Source organism: Abramis brama (genome assembly GCF_963993115.1).
Source record: "Abramis brama genome assembly, chromosome: 13".
Lineage (NCBI taxonomy): Eukaryota > Metazoa > Chordata > Actinopteri > Cypriniformes > Leuciscidae > Abramis > Abramis brama.
This window is the reverse complement of record NC_139975.1, coordinates 5827826-5852249: the sequence shown is the minus strand read 5'-3', so window position 1 is coordinate 5852249 and position 24424 is coordinate 5827826. Positions and strand designations below refer to the sequence as shown.

Below are 24424 nucleotides of genomic sequence, written 5' to 3'. Positions count from 1 at the left end.
AACTTGTTTTTTACACAAAAGTACATGTTCACGCTGCTCTTTTCCACACAATGAAAGTGAGTGGTGATTTATACGGGCTTTAAAGCTCTAAAAAGCAACATACACTCAAAAAAAATATATATGTAGGTGTAAATTTAAGATGTATTTTAATTGCATATAAAATATCCATCCATTTGGATTTCACCGTTTTAACAAAATAATAAACTTTAATGTAATGCATATATTTTCAGTCATACATAAATGAAACGTCATGGTAGTTTATTATTAACTAATTGCAACTATTTGATTTTTATTTCAATTATCATATTCGCAAAACGCATTTATCAGCATAAATCTGCTGATTGCGAAAATAATTTATTCAGTTAAAAAGTATAAAGTAAAATACGGCTAGCTGTGGAACGAGCAATATTTAATTTGTTAAAATTTCAGACAGAAACAAACTGTAAATATTGTAATAAATATATAAATATGATGTATAAATACTAATATGGTTATTGTGTATTTAAATTACATTACATTTTATTAGTTAAACTAATTAACTGTATTTGTTAACACTGATATCCAAATGGATTGAAATTTTGTATGTAATTTAAATATGTAAATCTTAAAGGGATAGTTCACCCAAAAGTGAAAAACCTGTCATCATATACTCACCCCTCAAGTTGTTGAACTAAAAAGAAGATATTTTGAAGAATATGAGCAACCGAACAGTTGTTTGGCCCCATTGACTTCCATAGTATGGAAAAATAAATAAACTCAAACAGGTTTGAAACAACTGAAACAACAGAATTTTCATTTTTGGGTGAACTGTCCCTTTAAGATTAGTATCTATTATCATAACAGTAAATGTGTGCTATATTCATGTTCTTCTGAAATCATAAGAGACTCTTGCTGTATGAAAAAGAGCTGCATGAGCTGCTTTAAAAATCATTTTGTGCTCCACATTTCCAGATGAAACACCAACAACATGCAGGTGAATAAATAACGACAGAGTTTATTTCTGCATGAATTATTCCTCCCAGTTTCAGTTCCTCTCCTCACCATCTCTTAAATAAAACCTGAAGTCATTTTCCAGGCACATTTCCGGCTTGTGTTTGTCGAGTAACCCGTCCCTGATTCAGTCGAGCATCACCTCCTCAAACACAAGTCCATCTGAGTGTTTGTCCAGTTCTTCTTCCTCCGGGTCAGTGTTGATCTGCGCCACCCCGAGCCTGTAGAGGGCGTCCCGGATCATCACCACCTCTCCCGGCTGGCACGCGCTCAACACCTCTGCGATCTGCTGGTTCACGATGTCTCTGCTGCTCAGGAAGTCCAGTAATCTGTTGTAGAGGTAGTAATACGCTGCGTTCTCGAACACTAGAGCCTTACGCCGGTCGCTGTTGCTGGTTTCACCCTCGGACTGGTCCCACATCTCGGAGACGAGGCCAGCGTAAGGCTCGAGCTCTTTGCAGAGGCTCATGGCGTGCTGGGCGTCGTGGGGGGCGTCGGGTCTGTCGGGTCGCACTATCCAGCGAGACGAGGATTTGGTGAGCGGGTGCAGATGAGGGTTTGATTCAGTTGCTGTGAGATCTAAGCTGTACGGTTGATCCTGAAGCTCCGAGCAGGACACGTACTGAGAAAGAGAAGAAGACAGCTGTGAGATTGACATGTTCAACAGACAATCAGTTGTCATAAGTTCACTGCAAGGAAAATCTAAATTACGTATAGAACTCAATAACACCTTTTTTTAAGGAATATTTTCATATACATTATCAGCACTTGTACACAAAACAGCAGCTTTTTGGAAATAAATTAACTAATTTCTGATAATTTAATGTCCTTCTTAGAGTTGTCAGTATATATATATATATATATATATATATATATATATATATATATAAATTCCTAAACATTTGAAATAAATAAATATATGAGGGTTTAGGAATTAATATATTATATAAGATCAAAAAAGTTCATCAAAGTTGTCCTAAGACAAGAACGAGTATTGTTCAAAATTCATGTATAACTTTGATGAAATGTTTTGATCCACTTCATATGTTGACTACTGTATTAATTCCTAAACCTCTGAAACAAATGCTTACAATTCTTTTACAATTTTAATTTCTTTTTTGCTTTTTTTGTTTCATTGAAGAAATCACAGCAGAATGACATGAGGATAAATAAATTATAATAATAAAAATAAATGTTTTTAATAATTATATATATATAAAAAAAATGCATTATGATAATATTATTATTTGTATCAAATTATACAATTATATTGATGATAATAATCATAATATTGTTATATTTATGTTTTATGTCACTCTAAGATTAAACAAAATTGTATAGAATTTCTTAAAAATGTTAGGTTTTTTTTTAATGAATAAATAAGGATGGATATAATTTATTTTTTCCTAAACCTTTGAAATAAATGCTTAAAAATTCTTTTACAATTTTAATTTATTTTTTGCTTTTTTTGTTTCATTGAAGAAATCAGCAGAATGACATAAGAATAAATAAATTATAATAATAAAAACAAATATGTTTTTAATAATAATTATATAAAAATAATAATGCATTACGATAAAAAAAAATAAAAATATATATATATATATATATATATATATATATATATATATATTTATATTTATATATATATATTATCGTAATGCATTATTATATATTATTATTATATATGCATATATATGCATTTTGTGTGATCTATTCCATTAAATGTGTCACCTGTGGTGTTGTAGTGGGATCAGAAAAACATCCCTGATTCTTCTCCCACATCTGTGACGCCAGTTCAGGGTATAATACGTCAGTGCAGAGCGCCACCTTCTGGGCACAGTCTGTGACGTACACCGGCGGCCAGAAGCGCGAGGACAGCAGCAGGTCCAGGTGATCTCGAGCGCTCTCTCTACGCACAATATACTTGGAGCCGCAAACCACCTGACCAGAGACCAGACATCAGCTCATGTGAACTCAGCATCATCACAGACGTTTATAAGAGTGAGTCCTGTGTACCTGATGAGGACAGACTTTACTGATCTTGCCTGCCGTCATGAGCGCTTGTGGCTGACGTCCCGTCCAGAGTCCATTTTGTGTTTGTGAATACAGCAGCGACACCGACTCCAGCAGCCCGTCCTGCCAACCCAAACCAGAAGCCCATTCTCTACATGTTTTACATGCTTCTTTCAGTTGTCACTATGAAATAAAGTTCTTTATTTATTTTTTTATTGTAAAATTGCAGAAAGTTTTCTGTTAGGCTTAAGTTTTTATAACTAGCTCAGTATATAAGCAATATAAGTTTATGAAATATTCCCATCTAGACGCGTTTTGCCGTGTACTTTTGCACTGTCTTCTGCAGGAGGAATCCCACATTTCTCCAGCACGTCCCTGAGCTCCTCTTCACTGTGCAGATCCATCCGATCGGGAATCAGAAGACCCTCGTGGATCAGACGCACCAGGACTGACGGGTCCCCTGAAACACACACACACACACACACACACACACAGAATGATGCTTAAATCAAGCTAGAAGCTTTCAGGTCACAGCTTTCAGGAATCAGAAACTTCACCTTTCGCCTGTATTTTTATAGCGCTTTATACAATATTAGATTTTTTCAAATCAGCTTCACAGAAATAAACAGGAAAATAGCCAAATGAATGATGCAAACTTCATCGGATAAGAGACTACAGAAGACAATAGTCATTATTCAGCTCGAGTCAGTTGATTCATGTTGATTCAGAAATCACAGTTCGATGTTGCAAAAAGAACTGAGAACTGATAAGAATGTAAAATGTATACCTTGAAATGCAATGTAAGTCGCTTTGGATAAAAGCGTCTGCCAAATGCATAAATGTAAATGTAAAAGTCGATTGAACTATAAAGCAAGACACTTCACCCTTCTTGTGCTCTTCAGTCATTCTGGACTGAATTTTTATTTTTATTTTTTTGTTACTTTATCTGAATGGTACGAAACTTGGTAAACTTGTTATGTGAACAAAAAAAATAAAATAATGGACATGATTTGAAAAGGTTAAATGGTTCTGAAAAAATAGTCACATCGCATTGGAAACATTTTCACCTAGTGGAAACGTTTGGTACTGCGCCCAAACAAAATCTTACTGAAGGATATCAAGTTCAAATTTGGAAAACAACTTGTTTAGATTTATGGCTTTGATTTTCTCGCAGTTGTAGAGTAAAACTTGTTTTGGAAAAATATATATTTCATATTAAAATTTGAAATGGCATTTTTCATAACAATAAAAGTAAAATTCTATAACTTTTTACATTCACTTTTTTAAAACCTTTTTTTCACTTTAGCAATAATCTGCCAAGTGTCTAAAAAAAAAAAAAACTTAAAGGGTTATTAGTTCACCCAGAAATGAACATTCTGTCATTATTTACTCACCCTCATGTCGTTCCAAACCCGTAAGACTTTCATTCATCTTCGGAACACAAATGAAGATTTTTGATGAAATCCGAGAGCTTTCAGTCCCTCCATTGGGAGCAACGCAATTTACACATTTAAGGTTCAGAACAATAGGAAAGACATCATTAAAGTAATCCATGTGACTCCAGTGGTTTAACTTATATAGAGGTAAATTATGTTTTTTTGCGCAAACAAAGCACTTCATAAAATTGAGGTTAAACCGTTGCTCCTAATGGAGGGACTGAAAATTCTCAGATTTCATCAAAAAGAATGAACGAAGGTCTGACTGGTTTGGAACAACATGAGGGCGAGTAATTAATGACAGAATTTTCATTTTTGGGTGAAAAAGTGAATAAATGGATTGTAACAATTGCATAAATATACTTTAGTACCATACAATATTAAATATAAATATAAACTAAAATATAGTACATTCATTTCCCTCTGGGCTTCTTCGTCCGAAAACGACCGAAAACTTGAACGTTTCGAAATGTTTAATTTTTTTGCTTCATCGGATGGGGGTGAAACTTGGTGACTTTTGTTGTATTACCTATATGAACACACAAAAAAATCAAGGAGATGATTCTGATATGTTAAAGGGTCGTAAAAAAAATAGTCACACTTAGCTTCCTCCCGGTCAAAAACGGGCGACATAGGAAATGAATGGGAAATACGAAAAAATAGGAAAACTCAGAGAAACTTTTGGTGGTACAAGCTACAGATCAGCCACTGTGCTGAAAAAAAGTGTACAGCAATGAAGGGGTGACACTCTAAAACATCAAGAGTGCAAATAAGACCCCCCCCCCACACACACACACACACACCCACGCACACAAACACACACACACATGCACAGATAAACTGGCAAGACTGCAACAGCAAATTTGTAGAATATGCAAAATAAAATCAATAAATGAAAAAAAACTCACTCAAATACACACACACACACACAGAGAGAGAGAGAGAGAGAGAGAGACTGGTAAGACTGCAACAGCAAATTTTGAGAATATGCAAAAATAAATAAATAAAAAATACAAGAGACTCTCGCTCAAATGCAACACACACACACACTCACACACACACATTCACTCACACACAGAGAGAGAGAGAGAGAGAGAGAGAGAGAGAGATTAAATTTTTTTTTAACACGAGCAGCACCAGAGGATTGAACACGTGTGTCTGTACCTCTGTGTTGAGTGTCGTCGGTGATCTTGTCCTTCTCCGTGTTGATGGCGACCGTGTTCCTCATGAGCGGAGGGATGAACGGGGCGATGATGGAGGCGTCGAAGCGTGTGAGAGGAACACTGGAGGGAAACACCGCCTGCTCCAGCGCCTCGTTCTCCATCGTCAGCCAAAACTCATCGACGTGCACCTCATCCGGTGCCTGGAAATCAGGCCACGTGAACTACAACACCCGTGACACAGTGTTCATTTACTGAGAGTTTTACACTATCACAGTACAATTTATTTATTCTTTAAATAAACATTTTTTTTTTTCATATTTTAATTGTCATCATTTTATATGCTTTTGTCATTTTTATTAGTTTGTTTTTTAATATTTCTATTCAGCTTTAATTTATATTTATTTTAGTGCTTCAACAAGCTTATTTCAGTTAGTTTAGTTCAGTGTCATTGGCGTTACCTCCACGTTTTTGAGCAGTAAAGTGTTGTTGGAGTTGCGTTGCGCGATCTCCAGTTTGGGTGCGATGCCACACACACCACAGATCATGTCGTTGTAGTCTCGAACCGTCAGACACTCAAACGCCCAGTAACCGCTGCAGAACAGATCCTGAACATGTGACACCTGCTCCGAGCTCAACACAGCGTCTGCACGAGACACAAAGAGGCACGGTAAACTTCACGCACACGTGCAGTGTGTGAGAGATGATGATGATGATGATGATGATGATGATGAAGCACCTGTTAGTGAGTGTTTGATTAAACTGAGAGCAGCATGTGCAGGCTCGTCTCCCAGTCTGATCTGATGTCTCATCTTAAAGAACAAATCCAGCGTCACCAGCAGTTTATTGCCAACATTAAACACACCTGAGAAACACACAAACACACAGAACCTGCAGTAATACATGTTGCATTGTCAGAGTTACGAGAGACGCTTCAGCACAGTGTTATTTCAGTATCATTCAGTTTTCATATTTCATATTTTCAGTTTTCATTTTAATTTAAGTTCAACTTTTAGTCATTTTGTATTAGGTTTTGGGTTTTAAAATGTCTATAGTTTTTATTTATTTATATGTATATATATATATATATATATATATATATATATATATATATATATATATATATATATATATATATATATATATATATATATATATATATAGGTTTTATTTTAGTTTTCATTTGTTATTTTTTATTTAGTTAGTTATTAATTTTGTTTATTTAAATGTCTATATACATTTATTAATTTCTATTGTATTTTGAATTTATTTTTATTTTACTTTTCAGTTGAATATTAGTTCAGGTTTTAGCAATTTTGTGTGTTTTTGTCATTTTTGTTATTTTTGTTATTATTTTTAATTGTCTTTATAGTTTTTTTTAAAATAATTTTTATTTTATTTTGAATGAGTTTTTATTTGATTTTTTATCTTAATTTTAGTTAGTTTTGGTAATTTTGCTGTTTTGTCATTTGTATTAGTTTTTTTCCCTAAAAAATGTCTATATAGTTTTTATTTATTTTATTTTGAATGAGTTTTTATTTAAGTTTTAATTTTAAGAAACGTTTTGTTGCGTGTTTCTGTCATTTTTATTATTATTTTTAATTGTCTATATCATTTTTATTAAGTTTTATTTTATTTTGAATTTGAGTTTTTATTTTCATATTTTCTGTTTTCATTTTTAATTCTAGTTAAAGTTTTAGTAATTTTTTTTCATATTTATTAAATTTTTTAATGCATGTCTATATATAGTTTTTATTAATTTTTATTTCAGTTTTAGTCATTTTAATACATAAAGTAAAATGAAAATGAGAAATGTTTCAATGAGAAATGTTTCCATGACAACTTTTGTGCTTAAATATGCATTTACACAAACAATACCACAAACCGTCATATTCTATGCTCTGTTACTTAAGACAAAAGGATAAAGGACTCTTAGGATAAAAGAGTCTGGTCTGACAAATGCATAAACGAACATGACAAACTACTTTCATGGCAAAGTAACAGTTTTAAAAGAATCTTTCAAAACAAATTATATTTAACACATTTGGTATAATACCAAAAAAAATTGTCTTCATGTTGCGGTAAGAGTGTGTGTGTTTGTGTGTGTGTGTGTGTACCTACTTAACTATATTTTGGGTAAAATTTGTACCCAGAAATGACCAAAACCTGACAAAATATCCAAAAACCTCCCTTTAGGGACGTCCTCATTTGTAAATCTGGTATAAAAAATAAAGTTATTAAAGTTTTTTTTATTTTATGTAAAACTGCAGAAAGTTTTGTGTGATGGGAAGGTTTAGGGGTAGTGTTAGTGTAACGGGAGAGAACATACAGTTCGTACAGTATAAAAACCATCACGTCTAAGTAAACGTGTGTGTGTGTGTGTGTGTTTACCTGGATGTAGGTCTGTGAAACTGTTTATCGCCAGACACTGGAGATTGGTACAGACCTTCAGCTGCAGAGTGACGGGACGAATCACACGATCCGTCAACAACCAGCAATCCTCCAAACCTGCGACTGAACTAAACCACACAAAACAACAACACAACATGAGGATCTCCCAGCGCTTCCCCCCATGCCTCCAGCACACCCCCATGCGTTCCTCTCACCTCGGGTCTCCTCTGAACAGCGCGCACTGACACAGACTGCAGTGTGTGGCCGCAGACTCGTAGAAGCTGGGCCAGCCGCTGCTCTCCTGCGTGTGTTTCTCTTCCTCTAGGCTGTTGAGCTCGTGAATGAGTCTGAACACGTCCTGCAGTTCACTCTCGCTCTCCGGGAACTGCAGACACGAGCGCAGGAGGCTGACGGTGGAGTGACGCTGATGCTCTTTCTGAGACCCGCTCAGAGCCTGAGACCAGTCCAACAGAAGCGCAGAACTGGACACATCCTCAGCGCACGGCTGGACCACACACACACACACACACACACACACACACACACACACACACACACACACACACACACACACACACTCATTAGTGTGGGACTCATCAGGGAAAACACCATTTTAGTTGCGCTGTATTATGCAGACATACAGTCAAACCAAAAATCATTCAGACACCAGATATCATTTTTGATATTTTTTACTAGTGTGTGCAGGACGCTATAGTTCATTTATGTAAGTGAGGAGAGCAAAATAAACTAAACTGTGAAATATTATACTCAAAAATTCTTCATACAGTGACTACCAGTAAATGTATAAAAATTGGGACCAAAATTATTCAGACACTTTGACCCGGCCATGTTTTGCTGAAGTGTTTTTTCTTTAATTGCTAATGCAACATTTTTACACACAGACTGAACAAAATGAAGCATTGCTTGCTGATTGGTTGAGCTAAATTGGTATTATCTAATTGTGAAGTTAAATTTAACAGCTGACAGATATTCAGCATAATTCATGTGTGAGACTGTGTGTCTAACAGAAGGATGGACAAAACCAGTGAAACCAGTGAGAGTTCTTGTCATATTTTAGCACCATTTTCTAAACTATAGCTTATAAACTGTGATAATGTGAGAAATGTTGAAGGTGTCTGAATACATTTTAGTTTGACTGTACATTCACAATGCCAAACTCCACCAGTCCACCAAGAGTGGAGCTGAAACCAGGGCTAAACTAAAACATTTTCACTTCTTGAAATGAAAGAAACATTACCAAACTCTTACTGCAAACAATGCATTAATTAATGATACTTGAATAACTTCAATAAAGCGACTGGTTCTAGTAGATACGGTGTGCTGAAACGCACCGTGAGTTTGTTTTTCTTGACGTGTTTGTTGGCGAGCTCGCAGCCACAGGTCGGACAGTGTTGAGGTTTGTGTCTGTTTTTATAGACGTAATCACACGCCGGATTCTTACAACGACCTCGACCTCTCGCTGTAGACAAACCCAGAGCCTGAAGAACACACACACACACACATTCAGCACTAGTCCACAATCTGATGATCACAGTTATCATAGGAAATCACAGAAGATGTTGAAGAGTGTGTGTTCTATAACACTAACTAGGGAGGATCCGGCGCTCTTCTTGAAGGGCACCATGGAGAGGATCTTCACACCGTTGTCTGTGATGATGTACTGGTTACTGCTGACCGTCAGCGGCTTCTACAATCACACCCGTAAACACATTTACACACCAATTTTACACACCAATTTCAGATTATTATTATCATGTCAGATTATTATTAATATATATATTCTTTCTGTAGTAGTGTTTTTATTATTATTATTATCTTAGAATATTTTAATTATTATTTTGTATGGTTACTATTATTATTACTATTGCTATTTTATTATTTTTTATTCTTCTTGTTGTTTTTATTACTTTATTATTCTCTATATTTTACTATTATTATTGTTGTTGTTGTTTTTAGTATCATTGATGTTGTTTATTATTGAATTGTTACTATCATTATTGCTATTTTTATTATTTTAGATTAAAAGTATTATCTCAGATTATTATTATTATTATTATTATTATTCTTACAGGTTATTTTATTGTTGTTATTTTATTATTATTATTATTCACTCATATCATTATTATTATTTTCAATGTTACTGTTATTATTATTGTTAATATTTTTCTGTCTTAGATTATTATTTATCCTTTTTTTTCTTGTTATTGTTTTTATTACTTTATTCTTTCAGAATAATTGCATTATTATTACTTTGTATTGTATTCTGTATTATTATTATAATGATTAGAATAATAACAACTAATAATTAATAATTATTATTAATATTACTATAATATGTTTTATTTTTATTCTTATTGTTTATATTATTATTACTATTTTGTACTGTTACTGTTGTTATTATTGTTAATATTTTTCTCTTTCTCGGATTATTATTTATTCTTGTTTTTCTTACTTTATGCTGTCTTAATATTTGCATTATTATTTTGTATAGTTTTGTTGTATTTTGTATTGTTAATTTTATTATTAATGTTATTTTTATTATTTTCCTTGCTGTTTTTATTACTTTATTATTCTCTCAGATTATTATTATTATGAACATTACTATTATTATTATTATTGTGCTCATCTCGGAGTGTTGTGTACAGTAATCTCACCTGTTCTAAGGCACTGGGTGTGATCATGTGACCCAGCTGTTTGAGGGTGCTGGGCTTCAGACCGGTCATGTGTTCACTGGGTGACGGTTTCACTACAAACACGACATATCACAACTAATAGAGTCAACAATGAAGATAAGATGAATGCAACCCAACAGAAATATCATCAGATCACTCCTTGGTGTTTGACTCACCAGCTCTGATAATATTCGTGTCAGTTTTGACTTTATCAGGGGGGACCGTGATCCACTGCACCACTGTGGACTGGCCGGACGCATCTATGAGAGACAGGCTACATGTAAACATCAGATGCAGTTCATTTACAGATTCATTAGTGCTTTTAAATGACGGCGGACTCACTGTTGTGGGCGGGTGCTGGAAGAATAGCTCGTATCCGGCGTTTCTGAACTACACTGCTGTTTTTCTCTCGCGCGACAACCTGAATATGCCCACCACCCAATGCTCTGAAGCACACGACACCAAACACACACATTAGAGAGTCGCAGTGAATGAGGAGGACAAAGATGATCAAACATGCATTACTTCATGCATATTGTGCAGTTCACATTGTATGCAAACAGTAAACCGTATGCAGTAATATACATTTCATACAGTGATATGCTACACTGTAGTTAAATCATCTCATTATATTGCATGTTCAATTTAGCAAGTGTCCAGTTATTAGTTATTTTGCATTTTTAATTAAAAAAATTGTGTTAAAATTGATTAAATAATGAGTCAAGAAAGAGATGCTAATGTTCATGTCACACTCAAAATTTAAACTGAAAACAAAACCTATTAAATATTGTTTATATAGCAGAAACTAAATAAAATATAAATATTACATGAAAAACTTAAACAACTTAAAAATTAGAATAAATTATTATAATGAAATAATTCATTTTACATTTCAATTTAATTTAGTTTTTAAATCATTTTAATCCAATCAATTTAAGCTAAATAAAAGAAAAAAAAATTTTTTTTTAAATGACAAAAGTACAACAAAATTACTAAAACGAAGTAAAATGAAAATTCAAAATATAAAAAGAAACACAAATTCAAAATATAAAAGTATATAAATAATGTTGTAAACTGCAGATTTTGTTCAGTATAGCCGGTCATCCAGGTATACAGCAGTAAGAGTGTGAGAAGTGTGTGATTGAGTTTCTTACAGGACCGCAGTGTGTTCAGCATCAGATCTGGTGACACCAGTGCCATCAGGTGTTTGAGGAGCTGACACTGCATTCATCCGCTCTCTCTTTCTACGGCTCACCCTGCGGACAGCAGCGGCCCCGCCGTCCTCAGCTTTATCTGAAGAGCTTCTCTGAGGAATAACGGAAGCGCTCGTGTGTTCTGTGTCTTTGGACGACGTCTCATCAGGGTCTGTCACATGATCTGGAGGCTTGGAGTCGTCACACTGTTTTGCTGAAGACGGGTCTCTTTTAACTGAGCTTCTCTTAGCCTGTGAAACAGGGAAATACAACTTGTTTTAAATTCCTCTAACTTTAAGATTATAATCAGAAAGGAATATTTAAGCACAAAAGCCACATATTTCAGTTCAGGAAGTTTAAAATAACCGTTTTCTGTTCTAATATATTTTAAAATGTAATTTATTCCTGTGATCAAAGCTGAATTTTCAGCATCATTACTCCAGTCTTCAGTGTCACATGATCCTTCAGAAATCATTATAATATGCTGATTTGATGCTCAATAAACCTTTTATGATTATTATCAATGTTGAAAACAGTTGTGCTGCCTTATGTTTTTGTAGAAACTGTGAGACACTACCATTCAAAAGTTTGGGGCAAGTAATTAATAGTAATTAATACTTTTATTCAGAAAGAATGCATTAAAAATGTTTGAGCATCAAATCATCATATTAGAGTGATTTCTGAAGGATCATGTGACTCTGAAGCTGGAGTAATGATGCTGAAAATTCAGCTTTGATCACAGGAATAACATTTTTTTTTTTTTTTTTTTATATTCACATTTTTGCTGTAATAAATGCAGCATAAGTGAGCATAAGAGACATAAAAAACCCACAATATGGATGTTTAGGATTTTGAACTGTATGCTTTGATCATCTATTGTATGAATGTATGTGAATGAGTATCGGCCACGACTAAGCTTGACTCATAGCACAGGTTTGAGGACTCACTGCTGCGACCCACTTCCCCCCGAGGTGCTGTCCACAGTCAGGGCACTGGGGCGGTTTGTGACGGGTGACGTATGAAAACACACACCCGGGTGTGGTGCAGTTGCCCCGTCCTCTCCGTGTGTATTTGATGGGCTGAGAACAGAACACATGTGAGAGTTACAGAACATAAACTGACCTTTTCATTTCATGCATTGTGCACAGAAAACTGGACTGCGGGTTTATTATATATGAACAAAACGTGTTTAAAAGGCAGTGGATTAATATAATGCTTATGAGAAAGAGATTTGTATAAATATTGTATTACTTATTGTTTTTGCTGATGCAGTAATGTGATCAGCTAAGGACAATAAAGGAAAAACACATTCAATGTGTATACACAACAATAACAAACGAGTATTTTTTAAATTATTATCATTATTTATTATTATTATCATTATTTTTTTGTTTTTATTTTATTAATTTAAATTATACAAATTAAATCAATAAAGAAATATATTACTATACTATTGGATTAATACTATTACTGCCAGATTGTAAAAATAAATAAATTATTGTTTACTTCTTTTTTGTTTTTATCTTTTAAATTATAAAAATTAATTCAATAAAGCAATATTTTATTATTACATTAATATTATTACTGCAAGATAACATAGTATTTAATAATAATAATAATTATTATTATTAAAATTATTATTAAAATTACAATAAAAATCAATAAGGAAATATATTGCTATTGTATTAATACTATTACTGTAACCATTTTTTTTATTTATTTAATAATAATAATCATTTTAATTTACCGAACAACAATAACATTACAGTACTAAGATTTATGTCTGTCTATATTAAACAATGCAGCCTTTATTTTGTAGAAAAACATCAGGGAGAATTTTAAAGCTTCTCTTTTGTCAGCAACAGATTTATGAATGATGATCTCATTCTCAAACACACGTCATCAGCCACTCAAACTCAGAGCAGAGGCAGAGATGAAGTTTGTGTGGAGAAGCATTTCCACAAGCCCCGGAAACACAAACCGAAAGAAAGCAATCCATGCATGAAAGAAATGCATTTTAAATGCATTTGAAAAAGCCATTTTATCCGTTTTATTTATTTCTCGGGTAGGAAAATACGGAAATCTGTATGAATATGTAAACATCACATCTCTGCAGATGATTTACTGACCAGTTTAAAGGAAGGTTTGGGTTCTGGTTTCATAGCGCTCATTAACGGAAACATCATTATTGGGCTGGCCGTGCTGATCACTTTATTCTCGAGGCCCTGAGAAACACATGGCACAGGATAAATATTAATCATTTAGAAAAACTGAAAAACTAAAGCTGTACATTCATTAGTTTAGCTAATCAAGGCTCCTTCATTCATGTGCTTTATGTTTTAATGTTGCAGTGATGATTGACAGCCCACCTGATTGGGTATTATGGCAACTAGATGAGTGGCATCTGCTTTAATCTGAGGCATCAAAGCCCCGCCCTCCATTCCATTCTCTATCGCTACGCCAACGTCACCATAAGACACTCGAGACTCCTCCCTCTTCATCAGCAGAGTAACAGCTTTGTGACCGTCCTGCCTAAGACTCGTCAGTCGGTCACTGGGATTGTGGGACGCGGTCGTGTCCTCACTGAGCGCCTCGATGGCGATGCACTGCTCCGAGAGCTCCACCTCACTGCCCAGAGTCATGGGGGACACCAGAGGCTCCTGAGCGGGGGCCCGAGGGGCTCCATCCACCGCCCCGTCCGTGAGGGCATCCATGTCGCTCTCGCCCTCGGCCCGCTCTCCTCCCGCAGAAGTCTTGGGCAGGAGCACATAATTCGCCCTCGGGAGGATCTTGCGGAAACCTGGGACGTCCTGAGACGACGCAGCTGCTGACTGGCTGCTCTGTGAAAAGAGACGTAAAATTTACGGTCATAATTTTATCAATGAAAAAATATTATTTATAAATTATATATATTTTAATATTTAAAATATCACACACACACTTAAAAATGTATTATAAATCTAAAGACTATATATATATATACAATTTTCAGGTTAATTTTTTTATATATATATAATAAATTTGAATTGTGTGTATTTGTATGTATATATACAGTATATACAAACTTAAAAATGTATTATAAATCTAGAAATTACATACACGCACATATTGTTTAAATGACAATTACATTTAATCTAATCTAATAAATTAAAAAAAATAGGCCCAATTTTCAATAAATACTTTAGTGAAAACAATTTGATGAATTAAAAACAAAATAGGATTTTCTTCTTATTACCAGGAGAATTAACAGAATGAAGCACTTTTAAAGTCATTATTATTATTATTAGTTTTTAATTATTATTAATATAATAATTATTTTTATTATTATTATTATTATTATTAGTTTTTAATTCATGCGCCTACTAATCTTTAATCAAAGCATCTTCCCCTCCCTCTTGCAGCTCATCTCTTCTCTTCTCTGATGATGTGTTTACTGGCGTGAGGGCGGGGCAACCTGTCACTCACATGAGATCCACCAATAGCAAACCACCACCATCCAATCAATTCCCCACGGACAAAATCCTGCCCGACATTTATTCTTGACCGAGTTTTCATACATCATAATAGAGAAGAAAAGACTTCCGAATAGTTATGCTGATTGGATTAGGATTGGTAACACTCTAGAGTCTAAGGCGGGTTCCTAAACCTGGATACTTCATTTGCATGCTTTGAGGTCATCACCCAGGTGCTTTGTCTCCATATCTAAGCACTGCCCCTATATAAACTACAATGTACACTGCCAGTTAGACTTGATGACTGCAGCTACCGACAGCTCGCGTTCTCAATAAAGAATCCTGCTGAAGATACAACCAAGTTTCCTGGTCTTCGCTTCTGAGTTTCCTACACATGGAATTAACCATATTTAGCTATTCAGTAAACTTAAAAACACTTAAACTCAAAGTGACAGACTTACAGGGTCGACGCCGTCTTTCTCCATGCGCGCTCTCTCCAGGTAATAACCTCGATCCGCCACGTTCAGCCTCTTCCAGCTGTCGCTGATGCATTTGTTGATCTCCGACTGGGGCAGATCGGGATGCTCCTGCTGAACGCTCTGATGCACGTCAAAGTAGTAGAGCAGGTACGCTGACCTGTGACAGCAGACAGGCTGTTAGAGCAGCTCAAACAACTACAGATGTTAACGCTTCTCACGCCTTCAGCTTTCTCCATGACGGTCTACCTGGGCTTCTTGGGTTTGTCGGAGTTCTCCATGCTGCTTTTGCTCTTGCGTTTCTTCTTGGGCGAAGGAAGCTCCAGAAGCGTGTAGCAGCTCTCCACCTCCATCTCTCCATAAATGGCCTCCATCTCTAGGAGAAATAGAGAAAGAGAATGAAAGAAAAATGTCAAAATGTTTCAATTCAAGCCTTTAACAGTGTTTTTTTGTATTACCGAAAAAATTAGAGAGGTATCATTTAAAACCAGATTTATCCTGTACGACTGGAGATTGCAAGGTTTTTGACTTGAAAACATAGCACTGTACATTTATTTTATGATTGTATAAATTATAAAAAAATAAATTGTTAAATGCAACTCAGGGAAAAGATGTGTTATGTTTCTATGATATTGATGCTGAATTTAAAATGTGGTATATTATAAATGTATGTAGTATATATATGGTAAATTCTTTATCCGCAAATGTAATGGGCATCACAAAAACCTTCTTTTACTTATTTTAAAATAAAAATAGGTCACTACCTTCATTAACAGCAACAAGAAATAACGCAATAAACACTGTAAATTACTGCAAAGCCTTAAATCTATCCTTTGACCGATTATTTGACAATGCACAACATGTATGTTCTTTGCTTATCAAGATGCAGATATACCCTATTTGTATGTTTTATTTATTTATTTTTATTCTTCTATTATTATTCTTGTGTTTATCTCCAACTTAAATAATTCAAATGTAATTAATATGAATTATGCAATTCAAGGTGTGTAGTTAACTTTAATAATAAATAAAACAGAAGCAGAACTCAGCTGTAAGGATTTTTTCATCATCAGCCTTCAGGAATCAATATTTTATTGCCAACCCTTTTTTGGTTGGAAATGTGTTTGCACCATGCCCATAAATAGACAAAATTGACAGAATATAAATAAATAAATAAACTAATCTTTATTCTTTTAAAAAAGACAATCATTGGTATTTTTCTTTCTGCAAATATATATTTTCTTCAGTTTTATATTTCATTTTGGGGTGAAATATCAATGTTTACATGCTCTTTACGGGTAAGTTATCCTGAAATTCCTTATATGATCCTAACGGACTTCAGAGAATACTATAGTATTACTATAGTACATATACAAGACATGGTGGTACGTGTATGCACTGTTTTGTTAGCATTAGTTACACAGCTGGAACAGATGCAGCAGGTAAACAACAAAAACGTTTGAACAACATCACGTGACACTCCTCAACAGCTTCATATAAAAAAATATATACGCATATTTGATTTTAACTGCAGTATATTTACATAAAGCCACGGCTAAAGTGTGTATGCAGACATGTCAGAGTGTGTTTTATTCCCTCCCGTCACCGTGTGTGTGTGTGTGTGATGTCGGTTGTTGTTGAGTGCTGATACTGACTGTCTGCGGCCAATGAGCGCGTGTCTTATTGAAGCCTTACCTGAATGAGCGCAGGATCGGTCCAAATCCAGCCGAATCTCTCAGCATAACACCGGTAAAGCCGCGGGATCGGGGATCTGGATCATGTGTGTGTGTGGGGTGTGAGAGCTCAGAGCTGAGCCGGTGTTTTAGCGGTGTGTTTCCTGCAGAATAGTGCCGTAAAAATGGCGGAGGAGAGATCAGATGAACGACTGGAGGCCCAATGAGAGTTTGATCTACAGCGTTTCCAACTGAATAGAGTACGAGCTTTATTTTGCCCTTGGCTTGTGTTTAAGCGATATTTATTTTTACACTATTTCAGGTCTGGTACATATATATAAAAACTAAGACGCAAATAGAAATCAGCCCCTACAATCTCTATAGAATGATAACACAAAACTGAATTATGCCGCAAAGAGGAACGACAGTGATTGGTCAATCATGAACAGCGATTAGAAAAGTAACAGATAGCACGTGACAACCGTCATTCTGTAAATAACACTGAGAAATTTGAATAGATATTATTATTATTTTTTTTTATTTTTTTTTTTTTTTTGGACTGTTTAGTTGTTCTGGATCATGTTCTGTTGTATGTTTGTAGAAACCATATATGGTAAATATCTGTTTCCTAGGAGACAACATTTTTTGAAGGTTTATATACTTTATTAACAGAAAACCATTTTTTATTTTTTCATAACATGCCGTTTTTATTAATGCAAAAATACAGAGGTGACATGTACACGAAATTGAACAGCAATACCCATTGTCAACAGAATACAGAGGGGGGAAATTAGTTAACAATTTGCTAACGACAGAAAAGGGTAAATCAGAAAGATATGAGGAAAAAGAATAAGAGATTAATTTATAAATCAATTAATAATATTTATTTCTCAGGCGACATAGTTGTAGCTCTGTTGCTCAGGGAGCCGAATAATCCGTTGAGCTGTTGTCAAATCTCAGGATATTTTTGTCATAAAAAAATAATAATATCATTTAAGTCTTTCCAATAGAGGCATGTTTTAATAAAACGCAAATAGAAATCAGCCCCTACAACCTTGATAACACAAAACTGATAACGTAAAAAAAAAAAAAAAACTGATAACATAATGAAAAACTACAGTGATTGGTCAATCAATGAACAGCGATGAGGAAAGTAACAGGTAGCACGTGACATTGCCGTTTATCCCAGATCGGTCTGGACAATTATTTACACCTGAATAATGATACTAATAACTTGAATAAACATTTAGTGGAAAATATGCATTTAAAATGTGATATTTATCATTTCAAGCCATTGTACTAAAAGTAAAACAGCGTGAGTAGTTGTGTTCGAGCGAGTCGTCATTCATTCAGGTCAGATGAATCGAGCGCACATTGAATCGTTTATCATTTCTGCAGTATGGCGGAAGACAAGGTGAGAAACCACGGTCTGTCTCAAACAACGCTGTTTTTATAATGAATCAATGTACAGATAGGAACAAATCTGGTATGTGGTTTATATTTAAGTGTTGTGCTATCAATGTCACCTGCTGTTTGTTTATTAGAGCTGTTGTGACGCTTTATTGGAGTAATGTAAAGTCACTGCTGCCTTTCTGAACTCTTGGCATTTGACGGCTGTCATAGAAAGCAAAGCATCACACTTGTAAGATCTGATTAACTGCAATTACTAGAAATAAGAAATGTATAGAAACGCATCTTATTTTGAAAAATGTAATCTGTAGAATTTAATGTTTTCCTTGTGGGATACAAGAAAATATGTAAATTGATCAGGATAAAATAATGTGTAATTTATGTGATTCACAATACCAATAAATATGTCTATACTTTCTTTCTATTACTGTTCTTAAACAGAAAATACATCCCCTAAATTGCATTCATGTAACATTATTCAAGTCAAATGATTTATTAAAACATTATAATATAAGGAAATAAAACTATTCGATTTTAAACCTGCCATAGATAAAGAGTATGTGTTTGAATTGGAAATATGTAATTATTATTATTATTTTAATTAAAAGTAATAAATTAATTATGACATACAAAAATGGCCACTGATATAGGCCTAAATTACATCTCTTTTACTTAAATAGCTTGTACCTCCATTATATCATAGTGCAAGTGTTTTCAAACTCTTTAATGCTAACGACCCCTAAACACAATAATAGAAGATCTGTTATATGTATATCCTCCTCTATTGTTTGATGTTAAGAGTCTTTGCATGTTTTCTGAAAGTTAATAATAGAAAATAAAAAAAGATCTCATTAATCAGATTGAAAGTGCTTAGAAATTGAGCAAAAGGACTTCATCTGTCAAAGAAATGTAATTATAAAATGGATTGCTCCAGTCCTTGATTCTGATTGGTTGAGCTGCGTTCAAAGCCATTTTAAATTAATATACAAACACACATTGTGACTGCATTACTGTGTGTTGCTTGGCAAACATCCTGCTTCTGAACTTCTGAAGAATACATTTTTTTATCAATAACATTACATTTTGGTGTCTGTGTGTTTTGTTTATGAAACCTGGCAGGTGTGTGGAATAACTGATTTATGAAAGCAATAAGCCAGTGAAGCCGTGATTAACAGTGAATTTCACTGTACAGTAAATCACGCCACGGCTTCTTAGGGCTTATTACTCTTATAACTGTATATTGTTTTAGTGTATTGATCTGGATGTGTGTCAGTGGTCTCATGTGATCTGATGTGTGTCGGATCCGTTTCAGGATCCGGTGACCCGACTGAAGGATCTGGCTCAGCTCAAAGACCAACTGGAGGAGATCCAGAAGAAGGTGGAGGATGAGGTTCAAGCTGGAATCCCACAGGTACAGCAGAACCAGATCCACGGCTGATCCAGATCCTAACATACTGAGGAACACATACAGAAACTTTGGTTCTGAACTGTTTATTAGTTTTGCTTTAGCCGATAATAAATATGTTGGTATTATAAATCGATACGGTTTTGCCTGTTCTTAAACAGAAAATACTCACACACTAAATTAAATTCATGTAACATTATTCAAATTAAATTATTTATTAAAACATTATAATATAAATTAGGAAAGGAGAGAAACCTGCCATAGAAGAAGAGTGTGTGTTCGGAAAGATATAGTTATTTTCATTTCAATCAAATGTAAATATAAATGCAGCCAAATATTCTTATGTATAAAAATCCATTTATACCGTGTGAGGAAAATATTAAATCTAATATTATTATGACAACAAAATTAAATTAAATAATTTCCTTTACATTATTATTATTATTATTATTATAAAATAAATTAACATAATTTCTGAAAAATAATTACTTTTATGTCATATACAGATGAAACTCGAAAAATTTGAATATCGTGCAAAAGATCATTTATTTCAGTAATTCAACTTAAAAGGTGAAACTAATATATTATATAGAAAATTACATGCAAAGTGAGATATTTCAAGCCTTCATTTGTTATAATTTTGATGATTATGGCTTACAGCTTATGAAAACCCCAAATTCAAAATCTCAGAAATTTTGAAAATGTTCATAAGCTGTAAGCCATAATCATCAAAATTATAACAAATAAAGGCTTGAAATATCTCACTTTGCATGTAATTTTCTATATAATATATTAGTTTCACCTTTTAAGTTGAATTACTGAAATAAATGATCTTTTGCATGATATTCAAATTCTTCGAGTTTCACCTATATAGCATTATAGCAGATTTTTTGCCACAAATATTTTTTTATTTTAAATTATTGTAATTAATGCCATGATTTTTTACCAGTTTTTAGAAAGCAAAATTAAATATTTATTTTAGTAAATGAAGAAAAAATAATGTAAAAAAAAAAAAAAAAAAACACAGAACGTTTAAAACCCCTGTCCTAGTGGTTAAAAGTGGGCTGGTAAGCAAAGATAGTATGTTATATAGATGTTGCTCTTTATATACTGTAATATTGACAGCTCAATGACTGCACACTTCCCAGGCTGCAGCTGAAACTGTCCTGTTTGTGTTTCCTAGGGTGGGTCATTATTAGCGTCTCCTTTCCTGAAAGGATTCCTGGCTGGGTATGTGGTTTCCAAAATGCGTTCGTCTGCCATCTTAGGAGTCGCTTTGGGAACGCTGACGGGAATCTACGCTGTTCAGAGCTATCAGGTGCCCAACATCGAGGACACCGTACGAGACTTCCTGAACTCCCTGAAGAAAGGACCCAGTGATTAGAAGTGGACTGAATTCAGACTGAAGAGGAAAGCATGTCATTCAGCGTCACATCGGAGCTCCTTCCCTCATGAGCAAAACTGTTGATTTAGAAAAAACTGTGTTTTGAGGTCTATATGTGAGTGTGGATTTGGACTTTATAATGAAGACTGTTATAATGGGAATCATGTAGGGCTGCACGATATGGCTCAGTGCGATTATCACATCGCAAAGGCTGTGATTTAACCAAATAAATATATGCTCTGCGTGTTTCAGAGTGAAGCGCAGCACTGTGTTTATTTACACACGCCGGTGTTTGCAACACGATTCACAATCTCTGCATCTGCATTGTGCAAAAGAGAAGCTTTATTTTCGCCAAAATACAAGTTCGATGGTTTAACGTTTGAAAATTAAGAAATTAAGACACCCATAAATATTAGTATTGTAATTTTATAGTTAAAATTATATTATTTTTCTTAAATTCTTAATTTCTTACATTAAAATATTACAATAGTTTTTTATTTAATAATAATTGTCAGAAATATTAGTATTTTAATTTTACAGTTGTACTTATTTTTCTAGTTGTACTGTAAAAATTATTATTATTTATTTTTAGAAACTCATTTTTTATTTTACTGTGAAATATTACAATAGTAACATGTTTAATATTTTTATTTAGTAATTATTATTATTTTATAATTATATTGATAGATAATTACAAAATCTTCGGCCAAATTGTGCAGCCCTACAAACAAGCACAGCAAACCTCAAAACGGGGTTTTTTAAATCACATTTTAAATTGCAATTCCAATTTTAAGCAGGAAAATCGCAAACCGAACATTTTTCCCAAGTCGTGCAGCCCTAACATCATGTCCATTTTGTTTTAAACTGCGCTGTTCAAGAATCAAGTTCGTCCTAGTGCTTTTTTTGTTTTGTTATTTTGTAGGGTTTGCTGAGTTTGTTCTTTCGAAAGCAGATCGCGAGCATGATTGCGGTAGATAATGTTGGTTCTTCTGAAGCAGAACCTCCTCTCAGAAGACGATGGGTCCTTCTCCTGCTTCTCCTGGTTCTCATTTACGGTTCCCACGCTCCCCTCATCTCGCTCACCAAAGTCGATGGTCACGTTCCCTTCAGCCCGTCGTCATGTGTGGTTCTGATCGAGTTCGCCAAGCTTCTGGTCTCATTCGCCTCCCTGTTGGCATCTGGGAATCTTTCCTCCCTCAAGGTGTCGGTGTCTGTGATGACGGTGACGCCGTACGCCGTTCCTGCTGTGCTCTACGCCTTCAACAACAACCTGGTGGTGTTCATGCAAGCCTACATGGATCCCAGCTCCTTCCAAGTGCTCAGTAACCTGAAAATCGTGTCCACCGCTCTCCTCTACTCGTCCTGCCTGGGAAAGCGTCTCCGGCGCGGGCAGTGGATCGCTCTCGGGATGCTCGTGGCCGCCGGCGTTTCTCACAGCTACTCCGGTTTAGATCGGGAACCATCAGAGGAGGACGAATCCACGGGCCGGCTTCACATCACATCCTGGGGTTTGCTGTTGGTGCTTGTGTACTGCTTTATCTCAGGATTGGCTGCCGTCTACACCGAGCGGGTGCTGAAAACCCAACGGCTGCCTTTGAGTCTCCAGAATTTGTTTCTGTACGTCTTCGGCGTGGCCATCAATCTGGCGTCGCATCTCTCCGGCGGCGGGCGGCAGGGCTTTTTGGAGGGTTTCTCCACGCTCGTTTGGCTCATTATCGCGGGACAGGCCGCTAACGGGCTCCTTATGTCCGTCATCATGAAACATGGAACGGGAATCACACGGCTCTTTGTCATATCTTCTGCTATGCTGGTAAATGGTGTGTTGTCTTGGGGGCTTCTGGGAATACAGCTCACACCTTACTTCCTGTTTCCTGTTGTGCTGATTGGATGGGCTGTGTTCCTGTATTACAGGTAGAGCGGACGACACCAACAACAAAATTAAATAATTGGCCTTTACATTGTCATCGGTATACTAAAACAAATTGTTGAAATATTTTTTTGGAAGATATGTAGTAAGTTGAGAGCATATCTGAGATTAACACTTCCCACAAATATTTTTATTTTAAATGTAAAAAAAAAAAAAAAAAAATGTTAAAATGTTAAACATGCTTCATTAATATCTTGTGCAATTTGTAAAAAAATAAATAAAAATAGAGCGTACGCCACTGAGGACAACCACAAAAGACTTTTTCAAAAGACGTATATCATTTCAATTGCTTTTTTATCGTTCTTTATGTATGAACCACAGCGTCTCTCGTTATTTCATTTCCCTCTTGTTTTTTTATTATTATTTTTTTCTCAGCATGTGCCCTAAAATATCTCTGTTGCCTTCGTCCTCATTCTAGAAGTGCATCTTACTGTAAATGGACATCATCTCATGAAGACTGAATGTCTGCTGATTTGTTGTTGTTTTTATTCATATGCATCTGTCTTGATTAGATGTGTTGAAATAAATACGAATTGTACAGCGTTCATATTTAAGACTGATTTATGCAAATAAATATATATGGACTTGGTAAGCGATTAACATGTCTAATGGTTTTACTTGTAAAATATATACTTTAAATTTTAGACTTTTTCATTTTGCAAAATGCATACTGGGCAAAAAAAAAGGCAAATTATTTTGTGGTCTTTTAATGGTTTTAACCATTTTAAACAAATCACTGGTCAGGAAATTAGCAATAATTGGACAAATACTGTAGATAAAGTAGCTTAGAATTGAATAGCCTTATTTGTTTTCTTTAA

The 24424-nt window shown here is 34.7% G+C and overlaps 3 protein-coding genes across 3 annotated transcripts; 2 read left to right on the top strand and 1 right to left on the bottom strand.

The window, feature by feature from the left end:
- Positions 1 to 974: 974 nt before the first annotated feature.
- Positions 975 to 17851, bottom strand: hmgxb3 (HMG box domain containing 3). Its single transcript, XM_084133116.1, has 21 exons — positions 17503 to 17851; positions 16057 to 16183; positions 15793 to 15967; positions 14249 to 14719; positions 14009 to 14104; positions 12827 to 12958; positions 11841 to 12130; positions 11029 to 11132; positions 10863 to 10946; positions 10669 to 10760; positions 9603 to 9701; positions 9346 to 9492; positions 8209 to 8498; positions 7994 to 8121; positions 6342 to 6467; positions 6064 to 6248; positions 5607 to 5826; positions 3333 to 3466; positions 3010 to 3129; positions 2725 to 2934; positions 975 to 1612 (listed from the first exon to the last, which is right to left on the bottom strand). Exons 2-21 carry the CDS (start codon positions 16179 to 16181, stop codon positions 1118 to 1120), a joined length of 3723 nt encoding a protein of 1240 aa, XP_083989242.1. The 5' UTR covers positions 16182 to 16183; positions 17503 to 17851; the 3' UTR covers positions 975 to 1117.
- Positions 17852 to 18835: 984 nt separating this feature from the next.
- LOC311094914 (SLC35A4 upstream microprotein-like) lies at positions 18836 to 21821 on the top strand. The gene is made up of 3 exons (XM_084133128.1): positions 18836 to 18894; positions 20203 to 20301; positions 21479 to 21821. The coding sequence occupies exons 1-3, from the start codon at positions 18880 to 18882 to the stop codon at positions 21677 to 21679; spliced, it is 315 nt and encodes a 104-aa protein (XP_083989254.1). The 5' UTR covers positions 18836 to 18879; the 3' UTR covers positions 21680 to 21821.
- On the top strand, positions 21658 to 24197 carry LOC311094913 (putative UDP-sugar transporter protein SLC35A4). The gene is made up of 2 exons (XM_084133127.1): positions 21658 to 21794; positions 22602 to 24197. The coding sequence occupies exon 2, from the start codon at positions 22641 to 22643 to the stop codon at positions 23592 to 23594; it is 954 nt and encodes a 317-aa protein (XP_083989253.1). The 5' UTR covers positions 21658 to 21794; positions 22602 to 22640; the 3' UTR covers positions 23595 to 24197.
- Positions 24198 to 24424: the final 227 nt, after the last annotated feature.